The sequence below is a fragment of the Hordeum vulgare genome, chromosome 5H (genome assembly GCF_904849725.1).
Source record: "Hordeum vulgare subsp. vulgare chromosome 5H, MorexV3_pseudomolecules_assembly, whole genome shotgun sequence".
Taxonomy (NCBI): Eukaryota; Viridiplantae; Streptophyta; class Magnoliopsida; order Poales; family Poaceae; genus Hordeum; species Hordeum vulgare.
This window is the reverse complement of record NC_058522.1, coordinates 548,276,056-548,293,859: the sequence shown is the minus strand read 5'-3', so window position 1 is coordinate 548,293,859 and position 17,804 is coordinate 548,276,056. Positions and strand designations below refer to the sequence as shown.

Below are 17,804 nucleotides of genomic sequence, written 5' to 3'. Positions count from 1 at the left end.
CGCAACTTGTAAAATCCGACCCCTCAAACGACCGCGGATGGGCGCGTCCGCGGACACTCATCGGTCACGCCTCAAATATCCTCGTCCACATTCAACTCTCTCATATTTCATCACCTAGATCCATACAAAAGCATGCAAAATAAATAGCCTACGTACTACATGCTATGCTACTATTCGTCGTCGTCGGAGACGGCCTGAGCCGGCTGCGCCGCCTCCTGCACAACCCGCGTCGCCTCCATTCGCTACCGACAGAGACGACTCGCCTCCACAGCCGACTCCGAGTGGATGGAGTTCGGGATGGCCAGCTATTCCGACCACAGATCCACACCCCTCCATCGCCGACGCCTCCTCCTCTCTCATCGAGTGGAGACGCCTCCTCCGCCGTCTCCTGCTGGTCCTCCCCCACAACTAGTGGCGGTGCCTCCTTCGTCGACTCCTGCTCCTCATCCACTTCCATCCTTGACTCCTCCTTCTCTTCCTCCTTCACTTCCTCGTTCTCCTCGAAATCCTCCTCCAGATCCAGAGGTAGCCCCGTGGCCTTCGGACCCGGACCTGCTCAAGGAGCCAGAGACGTTGCTGGATCGTGTAGTGGTGGCTGTGTGTGTGGGCATGGCTGATGGGCTCAGGTGGCGGTGGCGGAAGGGAGGAGGTGGATGTGCTAGGGCTAGGGGTGAAAGCACATATTCTCCCTTTGTGGTTTTGATAAAATCATGAAAACATACATTGTCTCCTGGACTAACACTTTTACCTGGTATATTTCAGGTATAGTCCACAAAGAGCTTTGGGCAAAGGATTGTGAGGAGAAGTCCCTTGATGCAAGGAAAGGAATAGGATTGGCTCAAGCTTCAAGCAAAAGGAGTCTTCATTTTACATTTGTGAGAAATCACTTTTGTGTCCATAGGAAAGCCAATACTATTAAAATGGGGGTGATGCATTATGATGAATTGGTTGCTCAAGTGCTTGCAGATAGCCACCAAAAATATTCACTCACTTCTCCCACAAGTATCTCTGTCCCAAGCCAAACCAGCAAAATCGGTGCCACCAGCCTTTTCCACCCGGCCCTACCGATTTTCCGAGAGACAGATCCTTTTCCAAACCCTAGTCTCTCGGTACCACCAAGTTTCCAATCGATGCCACCGAAAGCATGTGACCAACTTTCTATTGAGAAAATCCTAAGATTTGGAATTCGAGATTGGAATCGGTCTCACCGAGATTTGAAAACTGCTCTAGGTCATCGTATCGGTACCACCAAGATTTATATATCGGTCTAACCGAGAATTCAAAAGTTGCCACATTTAGTGCAACTTGGTACCACCGAGATTCATTTCGGTGTCATCGAGTTGGGCAATAATGTTGTAACGGTTGGATTTTGGGGGATGCCTATATATACCCCTCCACCTCCTCTCATTCGCAGAGAAGCACTCAGAACATACTTACACTTGCCATATCCATTTTTCTGAGAGAGAGCCACCTACTCATGTGTTGAGATCAAGAGACTTCAATCCAACCATTTGAAACTTTGTCTCTAGCCCCCCAAGTTGCTTTCCACCAAATCAATCTCTCCTACCCATGCCAAATTTGTGAGAGAGTGATTGAGTGTTGAGGAGACTACCTTTTTAAGCACAAGAGCAAGGAGTTCATCATTCTACCGCATCTATTACCTTTTGGAGGGTGGTGCCTCCTAGATTGGTTAGGTGTCGCTTGGGAGACTCCTACTTCGTGTTGTGGAGTTGAACCAAGAGGAGCTTTTTCGTGGTTTCGCCGCCGCCATGAGGCAGAACTTGAGGAGAACCAATCTAGAGCTCCGACAGGACGATCCTGTCGAGGAAACTTCCCTCCCAGAGGGGGAAATCGTCGCCATCGTCATCACCAACACTCCTCTCATCGGAGGGGACTCATCTCCATCAACATCTTCATCAGCACCATCTCATCTCCAAACCCTAGTTCATCACTTGTAACCAATTTCTGTCTCACGACTCCGATTGGTACTTGTAAGGTTGCTAGTAGTGTTAATTACTCTTTATAGTTGATGCTAGTTGGATTATTTGGTGGAAGAGTTTATGTTCAGATCCTTGATGCTACTCATTACCTCTCTGATCGTGATTATGATTATGCTTTGTGAGTAGTTACTTTTGTTCGTGAGGACATGGGATAAGTCAGGCTAATAATAGTCATGTGAATTTGGTATTCGTTCGGTATTTTGATATGTTGTATGTTGTTTTTTCTCTAGTGGTGTTATGTGAACGTCGACTACATAACACTTCACCATTATTTGGGCCTAGAGGAAGACATTGGGAAGTAGTAAGTAGATGATGGGTTGCTAGAGTGACAGAATCTTAAACCCTATTTTATGCGTTGCTTTGTAAGTGGCTGATTTGGACTCACTAGTTTAATGTTATGGTTAGACTTTGTCTTAATTCTTCTTTCGTAGTTGCGGATGCTTGCGAGAGGGGTTAATCATAAATGGAATGCTTGTCCAAGTAAGGGCAGTACCGAAGCGCCGGTCCACCCACATATCAAACTATCAAAATAACGAACGCGAATCATATGAACATGATGAAACTAGCATGACAGAAATTCTCGTGTGTCCTCGGGAGCGTTTTTCCTCCTATAAGACTTTGTCCAGGCTTGTCCCTTGCTACAAAAGGGATTGGGCCACTTTGCTGCACCATTACTACTTTTACTACTTGTTGCTTGCTACGAATCATCTCACCACACAATCACTTGTCACCGATAATTTCAGTGCCTGCAGATATGTCCTTGCTGAAAACCACTTGTCAGATCCTTGTGCTCCTCGTTGGGTTCGACACTCTTACTTATCGAAAGGACTACGATTGATCCCCTATACTTGTGGGTCATCAGCCTGTCGTCCCGCTCCTCGTGACGCCTTGTCGTCCTCTCCGCCCAGAAGGCGTTCTCGGTGGTGACGTCCTCCGGGTGGCGCCGGCGCCACTCCGCCATGGCTCGCTCGTCCTCCTCGACGACGAGGAGCCGGCGCTGCCGCCGACGGTGCTCCTCACGGTCCTGGTCTGTTATCAGACGAGGCGAAGGGACAAGGTCCTGCGCTTGCTCGTGTTGGAATTATACCCTAGAGGCAATAATAAATATAGTTATTATTATAATTCCTGTATCAAGATAATCGTTTATTATCCATGCTATAATTGTATTGAATGAAGACTCATTTACATGTGTGGATACATAGGCAAAACACTATCCCTAGCAAGCCTCTAGTTGGCTAGCCAGTTGATCAAAGATAGTCAGTGTCTTCTGATTATAAACAAGGTGTTGTTGCTTGATAACTGGATCACGTCATTAGGAGAATCACGTGATGGACTAGACCCAAACTAATAGACGTAGCATGTTGATCGTGTCATTTTGTTGCTACTGTTTTCTGCGTGTCAAGTATTTGTTCCTATGACCATGAGATCATATAACTCACTAACACCGGAGGAATACTTTGTGTGTATCAAACATCGCAACGTAACTGGGTGACTATAAAGATGCTCTACAGGTATCTCCGAAGGTGTTAGTTGAGTTAGTATGGATCAAGACTGGGATTTGTCACTCCGTGTGACGGAGAGGTATCTCGGGGCCCACTCGGTAATACAACATCACACACAAGCCTTGCAAGCAATGTAACTTAGTGTAAGTTGCGGGATCTTGTATTACGGAACGAGTAAAGAGACTTGCCGGTAAACGAGATTGAAATAGGTATACGGATACTGACGATCGAATCTCGGGCAAGTAACATACCGAAGGACAAAGGGAATGACATACGGGATTATATGAATCCTTGGCACTGAGGTTCAAACGATAAGATCTTCGTAGAATATGTAGGATCCAATATGGGCATCCAGGTCCCGCTATTGGATATTGACCGAGGAGTCTCTCGGGTCATGTCTACATAGTTCTCGAACCCGCACGGTCTGCACACTTAAGGTTCGACGTTGTTTTATGCGTATTTGAGTTATATGGTTGGTTACCGAATGTTGTTCGGAGTCCCGGATGAGATCACGGACGTCACGAGGGTTTCCGGAATAGTCCGGAAACGAAGATTGATATATAGGATGACCTCATTTGATTACCGGAAGGTTTTCGGAGTTACCGGGAATGTACCGGGAATGACGAATGGGTTCCGGGAGTTCATCGGGAGGGGGGGGGGGCAACCCACCCCGGGGAAGCCCATATTTTGCTAGGATGTAGCTTTAGTAGTAATAGCATGAGTAGCACGACAACCCCGATGGCGACACGTTGATGGAGATCATGGTGTGGCGCCGGTGACAAGAAGATCGTGCCGGTGCTTTGGTGATGGAGATCAAGAAGCACGTGATGATGGCCATATCATGTCACTTATGAATTGCATGTGATGTTAATCCATTTATGCACCTTATTTTGCTTAGAACGACGGTAGCATTATGAGGTGATCTCTCACTAAAATTTCAAGACGAAATTGTGTTCTCCCCGACTGTGCACCGTTGCTACAGTTCGTCGTTTCGAGACACCACGTGATGATCGGGTGTGATAGGCTCAATGTTCACATACAACGGGTGCAAAACAGTTGCGCACGCGGAACATTCGGGTTAAGCTTGACGAGCCTAGCATGTGCAGACATGGCCTCGGAACACATGAGACCGAAAGGTCGATCATGAATCATATAGATGATATGATTAGCATAGGGATGCTTACCACTGAAACTATACTCAACTCACGTGATGATCGGACTTGAGCTAGTGTAAGTGGATCATGAACCAATCAAATGACTAGAGAGATGTACTTTTTGAGTGGGAGTTTAGCGAATAATTTGATTAAGTTAAACTCTAATTATCTTGAACATAGTCTAAGTCCACTTTGAATATGTTTGTGTTGTAGATCATGGCTCACGCAACAGTCACCCTGAATTTTAATACGTTCCTAGAGAAAGCTAAGTTGAAAGATGATGGAAGAAACTTTGTAGACTGGGCTCGTAATCTTAAGCTAATCTTACAAGCTGGGAAGAAGGATTATGTCCTTAATGCTGCGCTAGGAGATGAACCACCCGCTACGGCTGATCAGGATGTTAAGAACGCTTGGTTAGCACGTAAGGAGGACTACTCAGTAGTTCAATGTGCAGTCTTGTATGGCTTAGAACCGGGACTTCAACGTCGCTTTGAGCGTCATGGAGCATTTGAGATGTTCCAGGAGTTGAAGTTTATCTTTCAGAAGAACGCCCGGATCGAGAGGTATGAGACCTTCGATAAATTCTATGCTTGCAAGATGGAGGAGAACTCGTATGTCAGTGAACATGTGCTCAAAATGTCTGGGTACTCAAACCGTCTAGCTGAGCTGGGGATTGAACTCCCGCAAGAGGCTATCACTGACAGAATCCTTCAATCACTGCCGCCAAGCTATAAAGGCTTTGTGTTGAACTACAACATGCAAGGGATGAACAAGTCTCCCGACGAGTTGTTTGCGATGCTGAAAGTCGCAGAGTCTGAACTCCGTAAAGAGCATCAAGTGTTGATGGTGAATAAGACCACTAGTTTTAAGAGAAACGGCAAAGGCAAGAAGGGTAATTCAAAGAAGAGCGGCAAGCCTGTTGCCAATCCGACAAAGAAACCCAAAGCTGGACCTAAGCCTGAAACAGAGTGTTACTATTGCAAGGGTATGGGTCACTGGAAGCGCAATTGCCCCAAGTATCTCGCAGATAAGAAGGCGGCCAAAGAAAAATCAGGTATATTTGATATACATGTTATTGATGTGTACTTAACCGGCTCTCGTAGTAGTGCCTGGGTATTCGATACCGGTTCTGTTGCTCATATTTGCAACTCGAAACAGGAACTGCGGAATAGACGAAGGCTGGCGAAAGATGAAGTGACGATGCGCGTAGGAAATGGTTCCAAGGTTGATGCAATCGCCGTCGGCACAGTTTCACTTGAGTTACCATCAGGATTAGTTATGAACTTGAATCATTGTTATTTAGTGCCTGCGTTGAGCATGAACCTTATATCTGGATCTTGTTTGTTGCGAGACGGTTACTCTTTTAAGTCAGAGAATAATGGTTGTTCTATTTCTATGAGTAACATCTTTTATGGTCATGCACCCAATGTGAGAGGATTGTTCATATTGAATCTTGATAGCGATACACACATACATAACATTGAGATTAAAAGAGTTAGAGTTAACAATGATAGCGCCATATTTTTGTGGCACTGCCGCTTAGGTCATATTGGTGTAAAGCGCATGAAGAAACTCCATGCCGATGGACTTTTGGAGTCACTTGACTTTGATTCACTTGACACGTGCGAACCATGCCTCATGGGCAAGATGACTAAAACTCCGTTCTCTGGAACAATGGAGCGTGCAAGTGACTTGTTGGAAATCATACATACTGATGTGTGTGGTCCGATGAGCGTAGAGGCACGCGGCGGATATCGTTATTTTCTCACCTTCACTGACGATTTGAGTAGATATGGTTATGTCTACTTAATGAAGCACAAGTCTGAAACATTTGAAAAGTTCAAGCAATTTCAGAGTGAAGTTGAAAATCATCGTAACAAGAAGATCAAGTTCCTACGGTCTGATCGTGGGGGTGAATATCTGAGTTTTGAGTTTGGTGCTCACTTAAGACAATGTGGAATTGTTTCACAGTTGACACTGCCTGGAACACCACAGCGTAATGGTGTGTCCGAACGTCGTAATCGTACTTTATTAGAGATGGTGCGATCTATGATGTCTCTTACCGATTTGCCGTTATCGTTTTGGGGTTATGCATTAGAAACAGATGCATTCACTTTAAATAGGGCACCATCAAAATCCGTTTGAGACGACACCATACAAACTGTGGTATGGCAAAAGGCCAAAGTTGTCGTTTCTTAAAGTTTGGGGATGTGATGCTTATGTCAAAAAGCTTCAGCCTGAAAAGCTGGAACCCAAAGCGGAAAAGTGCATCTTCATAGGTTACCCAAAAGAGACGGTTGGGTACACCTTCTATCTCAAATCCGAGGGCAAAATGTTTGTTGCTAAAAACGGAGCTTTTCTCGAGAAGGAGTTTCTCTCGAGAGAATTGAGTGGGAGGAAGATAGAACTTGACGAGGTTGTCGAACCTCTCATCCCTCTGGATGGTGGCGCAGGGCAAGGGGAAACCTCTGTCGTTGCGACGCCGGTTGAGGAGGAAGTTAATGATGATGATCATGAAACTCCGGTTCAAGTTTCTGTCGAACCACGCAGGTCGACGAGACCACGTGCTGCTCCAGAGTGGTACGGTAATCCCGTCTTGTCAATCATGTTGTTGGACAACAATGAACCTGCAAATTATGAAGAAGCAATGGTGGGCCCATATTCCAACAAATGGCTGGAAGCCGTGAAGTCCGAGATAGGATCCATGTATGAGAACAAAGTGTGGCTTTGGAGGTACTGCCTGAGGGCCACAAGGCTATTCAGAACAAATGGATCTTTAAGAGGAAGACGGACGCTGACGGCAATGTGACCGTTTATAAAGCTCGACTTGTGGCAAAGGGTTTTTCACAAGTTCAAGGAGTTGACTACGATGAGACATTCTCACCCGTAGCGATGCTTAAGTCCGTCAGAATCATGTTAGCAATAGCTGCATTTTTCGATTATGAAATTTGGCAGATGGATGTCAAAACGGCGTTCCTTAACGGTTTCCTTAAGGAAGAATTGTATATGATGCAACCCGAAGGTTTTGTCGATCCTAAGAATGCTAACAAGGTGTGCAAGCTCCAGCGATCCATTTATGGACCGGTGCAAGCATCTCGGAGTTGGAACAAACGTTTTGATGAGGTGATCAAAGCATTTGGGTTTATACAAGTGGTTGGAGAATCTTGTATTTACAAGAAAGTGAGTGGGAGCTCTGTGGCGTTTCTAATATTATATGTGGATGACATATTGCTGATTGGAAACAACGTAGAGTTTTTGGAGAGCATAAAGGATTACTTAAATAAAAGTTTCTCTATGAAGGACCTAGGAGAAGCTGCTTACATTCTAGGCATTAAGATCTATAGGGATAGATCAAAACGCGTGATAGGACTTTCACAAAGCACATACCTTGATAAAGTTTTAAAGAGGTTCAAAATGGAACAGTCCAAGAAGGGGTTCTTGCCAGTTTTACAAGGTACGAGATTGAGTAAGACTCAGTGCCCATCAACTGATGAGGATAGAGAGCATATGCGCTCCGTCCCCTATGCTTCAGCCATAGGATCTATCATGTATGCAATGCTGTGCACTAGACCGGACGTTAGCCTGGCCATAAGTATGGCAGGTAGGTTCCAGAGTAATCCAGGAGTGGATCACTGGACGGCGGTCAAGAATATCCTGAAGTACCTGAAAAGGACTAAGGAGATGTTTCTCGTGTATGGAGGTGACGAAGAGCTCGCCGTAAAAGGTTACGTCGATGCAAGCTTTGACACAGATCCGGACGACTCTAAGTCGCAAACCGGATACGTATTTATTCTTAATGGGGATGCGGTAAGCTGGTGCAGTTCCAAGCAAAGCGTCATAGCAGATTCTACATGTGAAGCGGAGTACATGGCTGCCTCGGAGCCGGCTAAGGAGGGTGTCTGGATGAAGCAGTTCATGACGGATCTTGGAGTGGTGCCAAGCGCACTGAATCCAATAACCTTGTTCTGTGACAACACGGGTGCCATTGACTTAGCAAAGGAACCACGGTTTCACAAGAAGTCCAGACACATCAAAGGACGCTTCAACCTCATCCGCGACTACGTCGAAGGGGAGGACGTAAATATATGCAAAGTGCACATGGATCTGAATGTAGCAGACCTGCTGACTAAACCTCTTCCACGGCCAAAGCATGATCAACACCAGAACTGTATGGGTGTTAGATTTATTACAATGTAATTGGCATGATGATGTGAGGGCTAGATTATTGACTCTAGTGCAAGTGGGAGACTGTTGGAATTATGCCCTAGAGGCAATAATAAATATAGTTATTATTATAATTCCTGTATCAAGATAATCGTTTATTATCCATGCTATAATTGTATTGAATGAAGACTCATTTACATGTGTGGATACATAGGCAAAACACTGTCCCTAGCAAGCCTCTAGTTGGCTAGCCAGTTGATCAAAGATAGTCAGTGTCTTCTGATTATAAACAAGGTGTTGTTGCTTGATAACTGGATCACGTCATTAGGAGAATCACGTGATGGACTAGACCCAAACTAATAGACGTAGCATGTTGATCGTGTCATTTTGTTGCTACTGTTTTCTGCGTGTCAAGTATTTGTTCCTATGACCATGAGATCATATAACTCACTAACACCGGAGGAATACTTTGTGTGTATCAAACGTCGCAACGTAACTGGGTGACTATAAAGATGCTCTACAGGTATATCCGAAGGTGTTCGTTGAGTTAGTATGGATCAAGACTGGGATTTGTCACTCCATGTGACGGAGAGGTATCTCGGGGCCCACTCGGTAATACAACATCACACACAAGCCTTGCAAGCAATGTAACTTAGTGTAAGTTGCGGGATCTTGTATTACGGAACGAGTAAAGAGACTTGCCGGTAAACGAGATTGAAATAGGTATGCGGATACTGACGATCGAATCTCGGGCAAGTAACATACCGAAGGACAAAGGGAATGACATACGGGATTATATGAATCCTTGGCACTGAGGTTCAAACGATAAGATCTTCGTAGAATATGTAGGATCCAATATGGGCATCCAGGTCCCGCTATTGGATATTGACCGAGGAGTCTCTCGGGTCATGTCTACATAGTTCTCGAACCCGCAGGGTCTGCACACTTAAGGTTCGACGTTGTTTTATGCGTATTTGAGTTGTATGGTTGGTTACCGAATGTTGTTCGGAGTCCCGGATGAGATTACGGACGTCACGAGGGTTTCCGAAATGGTCCAGAAACGAAGATTGATATATAGGATGACCTCATTTGATTACCGGAAGGTTTTCGGAGTTACCGGGAATGTACCGGGAATGACGAACGGGTTCCGGGAGTTCACCGGAGGGGACAACCCACCCCGGGGAAGCCCATAGGCCTTGAGGGTGGCGCACCAGCCCTTAGTGGGCTGGTGGGACAGCCCAAAAGGGCCCTATGCGCATTGGAAGAAAAATCAAAGAGAAAAAAAAGAGGAGGTGGGAAAGGAAAGAAGGACTCCACCCACCAAACCAAGTAGTACTCGGTTTGGGGGGGGGAGTCCCCCCCCCCTTTGGCTCGGCCGACTCCCTTGGGGCTCCTTGAGCCCCAAGGCAAGGTCCCCTCTCTCCCACCTATATATACGGAGGTTTTAGGGCTGATTTGAGACGACTTTTCCATGGCAGCCCGACCACATACCTCCACGGTTTTTCCTCTAGATTGCGTTTCTGCGGAGCTCGGGCGGAGCCGTGCTGAGACAAGGTCATCACCAACCTCCGGAGCGCCGTCACGCTGCCGGAGAACTCTTCTACCTCTCCGTCTCTCTTGCTGGATCAAGAAGGCCGAGATCATCGTCGAGTTGTACGTGTGCTGAACGCGGAGGTGCCGTCCGTTCGGTACTAGATCGTGGGACTGATCACGGGATTGTTCGCGGGGCGGATCGAGGGACGTGGGGACGTTCCATTACATCAACCGCGTTCACTAACGCTTTTGTTGTACGGTCTATAAGGGTACGTAGATCACTCATCCCCTCTCGTAGATGGACATCACCATGATAGGTCTGCGTGCGCGTAGGAAATTTTTTGTTTCCCATGCGACGTTCTCCATCAGCTCATGCGTGTGGACATCCTGAAAGTTCATCTGCGCACGAGGCCTTCCCTAGGCGCCACGCCGCCGCGTCGTACGCGCTGGTGGCCTCGTGCGAGGTTCCTTATGTGCCGAGGCCGAGGCGGACGTCGCCGGACCTGATCTCGACGTAGTAGACGCCGGGGCGGCGCTCGCGGACGCCGCGGTAGCCCGAGGATCCACGACGGCACAACGACATGGTGGCAGAGGGAGCGGCGAGGGAGCGGATCGGAAGCGGCAGAGACAGCGGCAAGGAAGCGGCATAGGGCGCGTGGCTATGGGCTGCCGAGTGGCGAGCATCCCATTTTATAAGCGCGCTGAAAGCGATGCGTCAAATCTAATGCGCGGCCGTGCGCTTTCCCCCCGCGTGCAATAGTTTACCGTGCGCGTTATTTTCCCGCGTTCGCTGGAACGCGCGTTTTCATCCCCCACGCTAAACGTTTAGTTTACCGCGTGCGCGTTTTTTGACGTCACTGTTGAACATGCTTTTATAGTCCCATTCATAATCCAGAGCCATCCTATCGAGTGACGAATTTAGTAAGGAGGGGGCTTTAACATGTTTAAGCCCCCTCCAGCACTGCCAAATTAATTTGGTAAATGTTTTACGTCAGCAGGCCGGCGAAATGTTGGGCCGATCGACTCACCACTCGAGAGACTCGTCCTCACGTGTTCCGGGTTTGTGCATGTTGCTTTCTCTCTCTAGATTTCTTATCTTTTTTACATGAGGAGCTTCTGTCCACTCGTTTTCTTCATGGTCTGATGCAATCCCTTCTTTTTCTCTCTCCTTTTCTTCTCCATTCATGCATCACACACGCGTCATGGTTAGTGTCGACGGAAGCTGCAACCACGGCCCCCATTGGGCTCAACATAGGTCCGCCGCTGCCTATGAAGACGCTGGTGCTCTACAATCGGTGTTTAAATTTGCTATATTTATTCACTACAAATCTGTATATACGTTTGGTTGCAACGTCAGTTCGTCGAATTTTTTGTTACAACCGGTGTTTTTTTGTTTTGCTACAACCGTGTTAATTTTTTATACAACCGGTATCATTTTTTGCTACAAACGTTCACTAAAAAAGTTGCATACATGTTCGTCGGAGTTGCAATCCGAGTTCACCAGATTGTTTTGCTACAACCCTTATTTTGTTTTGCTGCCACGCATCAGCAGCTTCGTTTTTTGTTACAACCACGTTGATATTTTTTTTGCCACAACTATATTTTTGTTGCAACCGTGAATGAAAATTACTGCATCGTCAACGAAATTTGTTACATCAAGAAATTTTGCTGCATGAAGATATAACGGTGCGGTCCCCGTGCAGCTCACGGGCCGGCGCGACGGCAATGAGCACTGCCTAATTAATTTCTATTACTACTATTCTCAAAGTCCGATCTAACCATTTGTTAGCCCAGCTTAACACATATCTGCACTACACAGTCAGCTGAGCCCTTCCTCCATTTTCTTTTCTAGTAGATTCGCCGCTGATCCTACCCGCTGTAGACGCTCAGAACGCGCCTGTGTTTCATACAGTAAAGTTTGATGTCATCAATGGGATAAATTGCATGTTAGAAGAATGCGTACTGGGCGGGTTTCTTCTTATCCAGTTGATCCTTTATTTTGGGAGGAAAGACTATTCCTAGCCATGAATGGATTCCGCTCTGATCGGACCCCAACGCAACACAGTAAATTAGCTCTTATCCATGCATCAAGTCAAGGTTGGTTGATATCCCCATCTTAAATCCCCGAGATATTTGCTAGCGTATAAAGCTGCATGCGGCTGGTCAGTCCAGCCCGGCCCTAGTCACTCGCGATGCAAATCACTCCAGCAGCTCCTGGAAGACGTACAAGCCATTTCCAGTAGTAGTTCTGAATCTCGGAGGGGCATCAGCCATGGGAATGGGAGAGGAGGAGCAGGGGAAGCAGAATGGCGCCGATGCGGGTGGGAGGACGAACAAGTACGCGGTGGCCTGCTCCGTCATCGGCTCCATCATCTCCATCCTCATGGGCTACGGTACGTACGTGATCAGAACGAAACACCATGCATGCATGTCCATGAGTCCATCATTCTCTGTCACATTCTGCGAGTTAACGACGGCCGACCGGGTGGATGATGTTGTGGACGCAGACACCGGCGTGATGAGCGGCGCGATGCTGTTCATCAAGGAGGACCTGGGGACCAACGACACGCAGGTGCAGATCCTCGCCGGCATCCTCAACGTCTGCGCGCTCGCCGGCTCCCTCACCGCCGGCCGCGTCTCCGACTGGGTGGGCCGCCGCCGCACCATCTCGCTCGCCGCATGCATCTTCCTCGCGGGGTCCGTACTCATGGGCCTCTCGCCCAACTTCGCCACGCTCCTGGCGGGCCGCTGCGTCGCCGGCGTCGGCGTCGGCTACGCGCTCATGATCGCGCCCGTCTACGCCGCCGAGATCGCGTCCGCGGACATCCGCGGCTCGCTCACCTCGCTCCCCGAGATCTGCATCAGCTTCGGCATCCTCATTGGCTACGTGGCCAACTACTTCCTCGCCAAGCTGCCGCTGGTCTACGGCTGGCGCACAATGCTGGGGCTCGGCGCCCTCCCCAGCGCCGCGCTCGCCCTCGGCGTCCTGGCCATGCCGGAGTCGCCCCGGTGGCTCGTCATGCAGGGCCGCCCCGACGAGGCGCTCGCGGTTCTCCGGAAAGTGTGCAACACGGCGGGAGAGGCCGACGTGCGGCTCGCGGACATCAAGAGCGCAGCCGGATTCGTCGACGGAGACTCCGCGTACGCGCCCGCGCCCGCGCCTGGCAGCGGCGGCAAGGGCGTGTTGAAGGAGATGTTCCTGCACCCGACGCCGAAAGTCCGTCGCGTCCTCGTGTCCGGCCTGGGCATCCACTTCTTCCAGCACCTGAGCGGGATCGAGGCCGTGGTGCTCTACAGCCCGCGGATCTTCAAGGCGGCCGGCATCGCCAGCCGCAGCGAGATCCTGGCGGCGACCATCGGCGTGGGCGTGACCAAGACGGTGTTCATCATGACGGCGATCCTGCTCGTCGACCGCGTCGGCCGGCGGCCGCTCTACCTGTCTAGCCTGGCCGGCATCGTGGTCTCGCTATCCTGCCTCGGCCTAGGCCTCACCGTGATCGAGCGGTCGCCTCACGGCCACGGCGCGCCCTGGGCGGTCGCGCTGGCCATCGCCACGGTGTTCACCTTCGTCGCCTCCTTCTCCGTCGGCGTGGGGCCCATCACGTGGGCCTACAGCTCGGAGGTCTGGCCGCTCCGGCTGCGCGCGCAGGGCGTCAGCATCGGCGTGGCCATAAACCGCATAATGAACGCCGGCGTGTCCATGACTTTCGTCACTCTGTACGAGGCGATCACCATAGGCGGCGCCTTCTTCCTCTTCGCCGGGTTGGCGGTGGTGGCTGCCACCTTCTTCTACTTCATGTGCCCGGAGACGCAGGGCAGGGCCCTGGAGGAAATCGAGGAGGTGTTCAGCCAGGGTTGGCGCGCCCGGCGGAGGCAGCAGTCGTCGTCGTTGGCGGTGGCCGACGGCAAGGCATAGTGTTTCACGGTGACGGTACAAACCATGTACCAGGACGTGTCTAGACTTCGCATGGCCGTAGTGTTTTCTCATACGATTTTATAGCTTTTAGTCTTTTACAGTAGTGTGGAAGGTGAGTAACCTATCAGTACTGTGTTGCAGTTGCTGTCGCGAGTATTGACAAGAAATTTCCAAAACGATCTTTTTAAAAGGCCACTACTCTCGCCCTGTGTGGATACTCTAACTCGGTTAGAGGTTAGAGTTAGATTCTAACCCTAGACTAGTCCTCAACTAACTCTAACCAAATAGGTATTTGGATGAAAGGGTTAGATTATCAATAAATGCATCTTTTCCAATTATTTGGCTCATTTATCAAGGATTTGGTGTGGTGGAGGTAGAGAGAAAAGTAACTTTTTGTGGGCCCAACCTAACTCTAACCCAAATAAGCACCTCTTGGGTGGGTTAGATGCATCTAACCAACTCTAACCCTCATGTTTGGATGTTTTGGGGTTAGATGGGTCCAATCTAACCAATTCTAACTCTAACTCATGGATCCAAACAGGGCCTCTGTCCCGGACGACCGGCCGAGTAGCTCTGCCTGTCCACTTGCCTCCGTTGGATTCGTTCAACCCTGAAACCTTGGATCTAGCTCCTTTTAAACGTAAGGTCATGCAATACTGAGAACGCTCAATCGCAGGGCAGGGCCCTGGAGGAGATCGAGGAGGTGTTCAGTCAGGGTTGGCACGCACGGCGGAGGCAGCAGCCGTCGTCGCCGGTGCCTGACAACAAGGCGTAGTATTTCACGACGATGGTACAACTGTATGTACCGGTCGGGAGGGACCTGTCTGTGCCCGGATTTTCACATGGTCCTATATGACACGGTCGTAGTGTTTACTCATAGGATTTTCATACAACTTTTATTTATAGTGCTACACTATGGAAGGGTTTAAAGGTTTATATTCAGCTGGATGATTTATCCATCGCGTAAACCTCTCTTGTCCGCATGACACGTGCTAGTCCACATAATTTTCCTAGCAGATTCTTCTTCCTCCCTTTACTCTGCTCGTTCTCTCTGTTAGAGTAAAACGAGATTGAATGAAAGTGAATGGACGATCAGTCCTGTTTCTATTGATTCTCAAGTATATATACATCTGGAAGAGGTGCGAAGAAGAGGTGTCTGTTCGGAGGCATCCCTCCAGTACTTCCTTTAAAAACCCTGGTAGGGAAAATATAAAGTATGACATATGATCTTTGAGAAGATATTGCCTCACTAAAAACCATTATGAGAAACTTGAGAGAAAACTCATAAGGGAAAAAGTGCAATCCTACATGCCATTGAAAACTCCTTTAAAACCCAGTGGGAAAAATATAAGGAGAAAATGATATGGCATATATAGATACTTGTGTTTATATTATCTCATTAAAAACCTTTTATGAGAAACCGTTAGGGAAAACTCATCAAGGGAAAAAGAGTACAATATATGCAATCTGATGATTGTTAATAGGTTATAGTTTGGGATATTACTCACCCTGAACTTTGCAAATATGGAGGATGTCTCATACCATTACCATTGACATGAACATGAGATTGTGTATAATCCGTTGGATTATAACAATATTCTATTTGCAAATTGTTTCCTCAACTTTCTATAATCCATGAGGATAAGTAATTTCTGAGCAATGTGGTTTATGATTTTGCTCTTCATATAACCTGTAGGTATTGAGTAACACAAGTGGAAGTATCTTGATAAATCAAGTTATGTGATTCTGATGAATCTCAACCACATGATTTTGAGTGTGGTTAATCATTCTGCCAATCCATACATATTTTTACAATGCCTTTAGATAAAGCAATTATGTTAGAATGATAATTGGAAATAACCATTAAAATCTATTTATATGACTTCCATGTGAAGGCTATTCTAGAAAATCCAGTCATTGATATGGCGTCATTGGGATCAAATAAAAAGCCAATATCATTACATCATATCATGGTCATATCTTCTATTTCCTGATGAAAATATCCAAGATTTACTGTAATCTTCAGATATAAGATGATAGTACTTATATCAACCATATACCTTTTGATGGGAGTTGCAATCCGAATAAAGATAGCAAATATAGTGTCAGGCCTGACGTAGTTTGCAAGTATACGAGTGCTTTGACATTAGTGAAATATAGAACTTCAGTTCCTAGTATCACTTCATTATCACCCCTAGGTATGAATGGATTTGTACCTTATCAAAGATAGTATGACCATACATGTCTTTTGTTGTTATGATATATCCACACTGAACTTCTCGTATATGTTTTGGATATATGTAGACTAATACGTATTCTTGATAGAATGCTCAAGTTGTAAACTTAAGCTAAATTTGGTTGAATCCAAATTTTCCGTCTTGAGATGATTTTATGTATGTTTAGGTCTTGTAGAGACATTGACGATGAAATCATCGATATATAGTGAGGTGATATAAGGAATTCAAATTTGGTATTCCTTTTTAACACATAAACAATCATCATTGAGTAATCTTTCGGAAGAAGAAAATCATTTAGTCGGTAGTACCATATGATTTCCGACTATTTTAAGCCATAGAGTGACTTCTGAAATTTTACACAAATATGTTGCGATTTATTTTGGATTTCGAACTGTAAGCCCATCAGGGACTTCGTTATAAATTTTCAAAACGAGTAACTCATATGAGTATGTAGTTACTGCATCCATTAACTGCATGGATAATATTATTTGTACTACCAACGATATTTATTATCGAAACTTAATTCCACTCATACCAGGAGTGTATGTTACATCATAATTTGATGTCGGGTCTCTACGTGAACCCTTTTGCTACAAGCCTCGCTTTTTCACCACCTCATTGACTTTGTCTATGAATGAGAAGTTTTTCGTATTTCATATGGAAGATACTTATGAAGAGTAGGTATTACTGTGGTAAATACCACTCTTTGATGAGCGAGAGTTATTCTTCATTACTTGCTTCCTTTTATGTGAACCAATATGAGTACAAGAGGCAGTCTACCATGGATTTTGGTTCAGGGCCCAAAAGGTTTTAGCAATTTTCAGAAGAACTATATGTCGACAAATGTAGACTTATGTTATATGATTCTGGAGGAATCAATGAAATTTGTGGAAATGTATTTATTCCTTTTAACTCCTTGTGATTTCCTACAACAATGGAGTCAAGGTGTTTCGATGTCCCGACACAAAACCATTTGTGCACATTTATGTCGGGCTTTGGATGATGAGCATCCAGTGAGGTGTTCTTTCAACTTGATGTTGAATTACATTTACTGGTTGAGGATTTGATTTCCTCTATTTCCGTGGAAGCATATACGCGATTATATCTCGTGTGGTCAGATTTCTCCCCCTCTTGCTCTCATTTCGGGAGAAGAGTGGTTTATCAGGTACCTCCACTCTTTCTGACACTTTACTGCAAGAATATAAAATTGAATGACACCTTTATGATCAGTAAATGTATGTGGCAGATTTGCAATGTGTTGCAAATATGTGATTCTAAACTTCTTGTTCAGATTCTTT

At 46.7% G+C, this 17,804-nt stretch overlaps 1 protein-coding gene across 1 annotated transcript; it reads left to right on the top strand.

The window, feature by feature from the left end:
* The first annotated feature begins 12,556 nt into the window (after positions 1-12,556).
* Positions 12,557-14,374, top strand: LOC123399093 (probable polyol transporter 6). Its single transcript, XM_045093513.1, has 2 exons — positions 12,557-12,746; positions 12,861-14,374. Exons 1-2 carry the CDS (start codon positions 12,626-12,628, stop codon positions 14,267-14,269), a joined length of 1,530 nt encoding a protein of 509 aa, XP_044949448.1. The 5' UTR covers positions 12,557-12,625; the 3' UTR covers positions 14,270-14,374.
* The last annotated feature ends 3,430 nt before the right edge of the window (positions 14,375-17,804 follow it).

Excerpts from the sequence above, each read along its gene's own strand:
- LOC123399093 (XM_045093513.1), top strand. The coding sequence starts at position 12,626 with ATGGGAATGGGAGAGGAGGAGCAGGGGAAGCAGAATGGCGCCGATGCG. Across the intron at positions 12,747-12,860 it reads CTCCATCCTCATGGGCTACG|ACACCGGCGTGATGAGCGGC; the intron begins GTACGTACGTGA and ends TTGTGGACGCAG.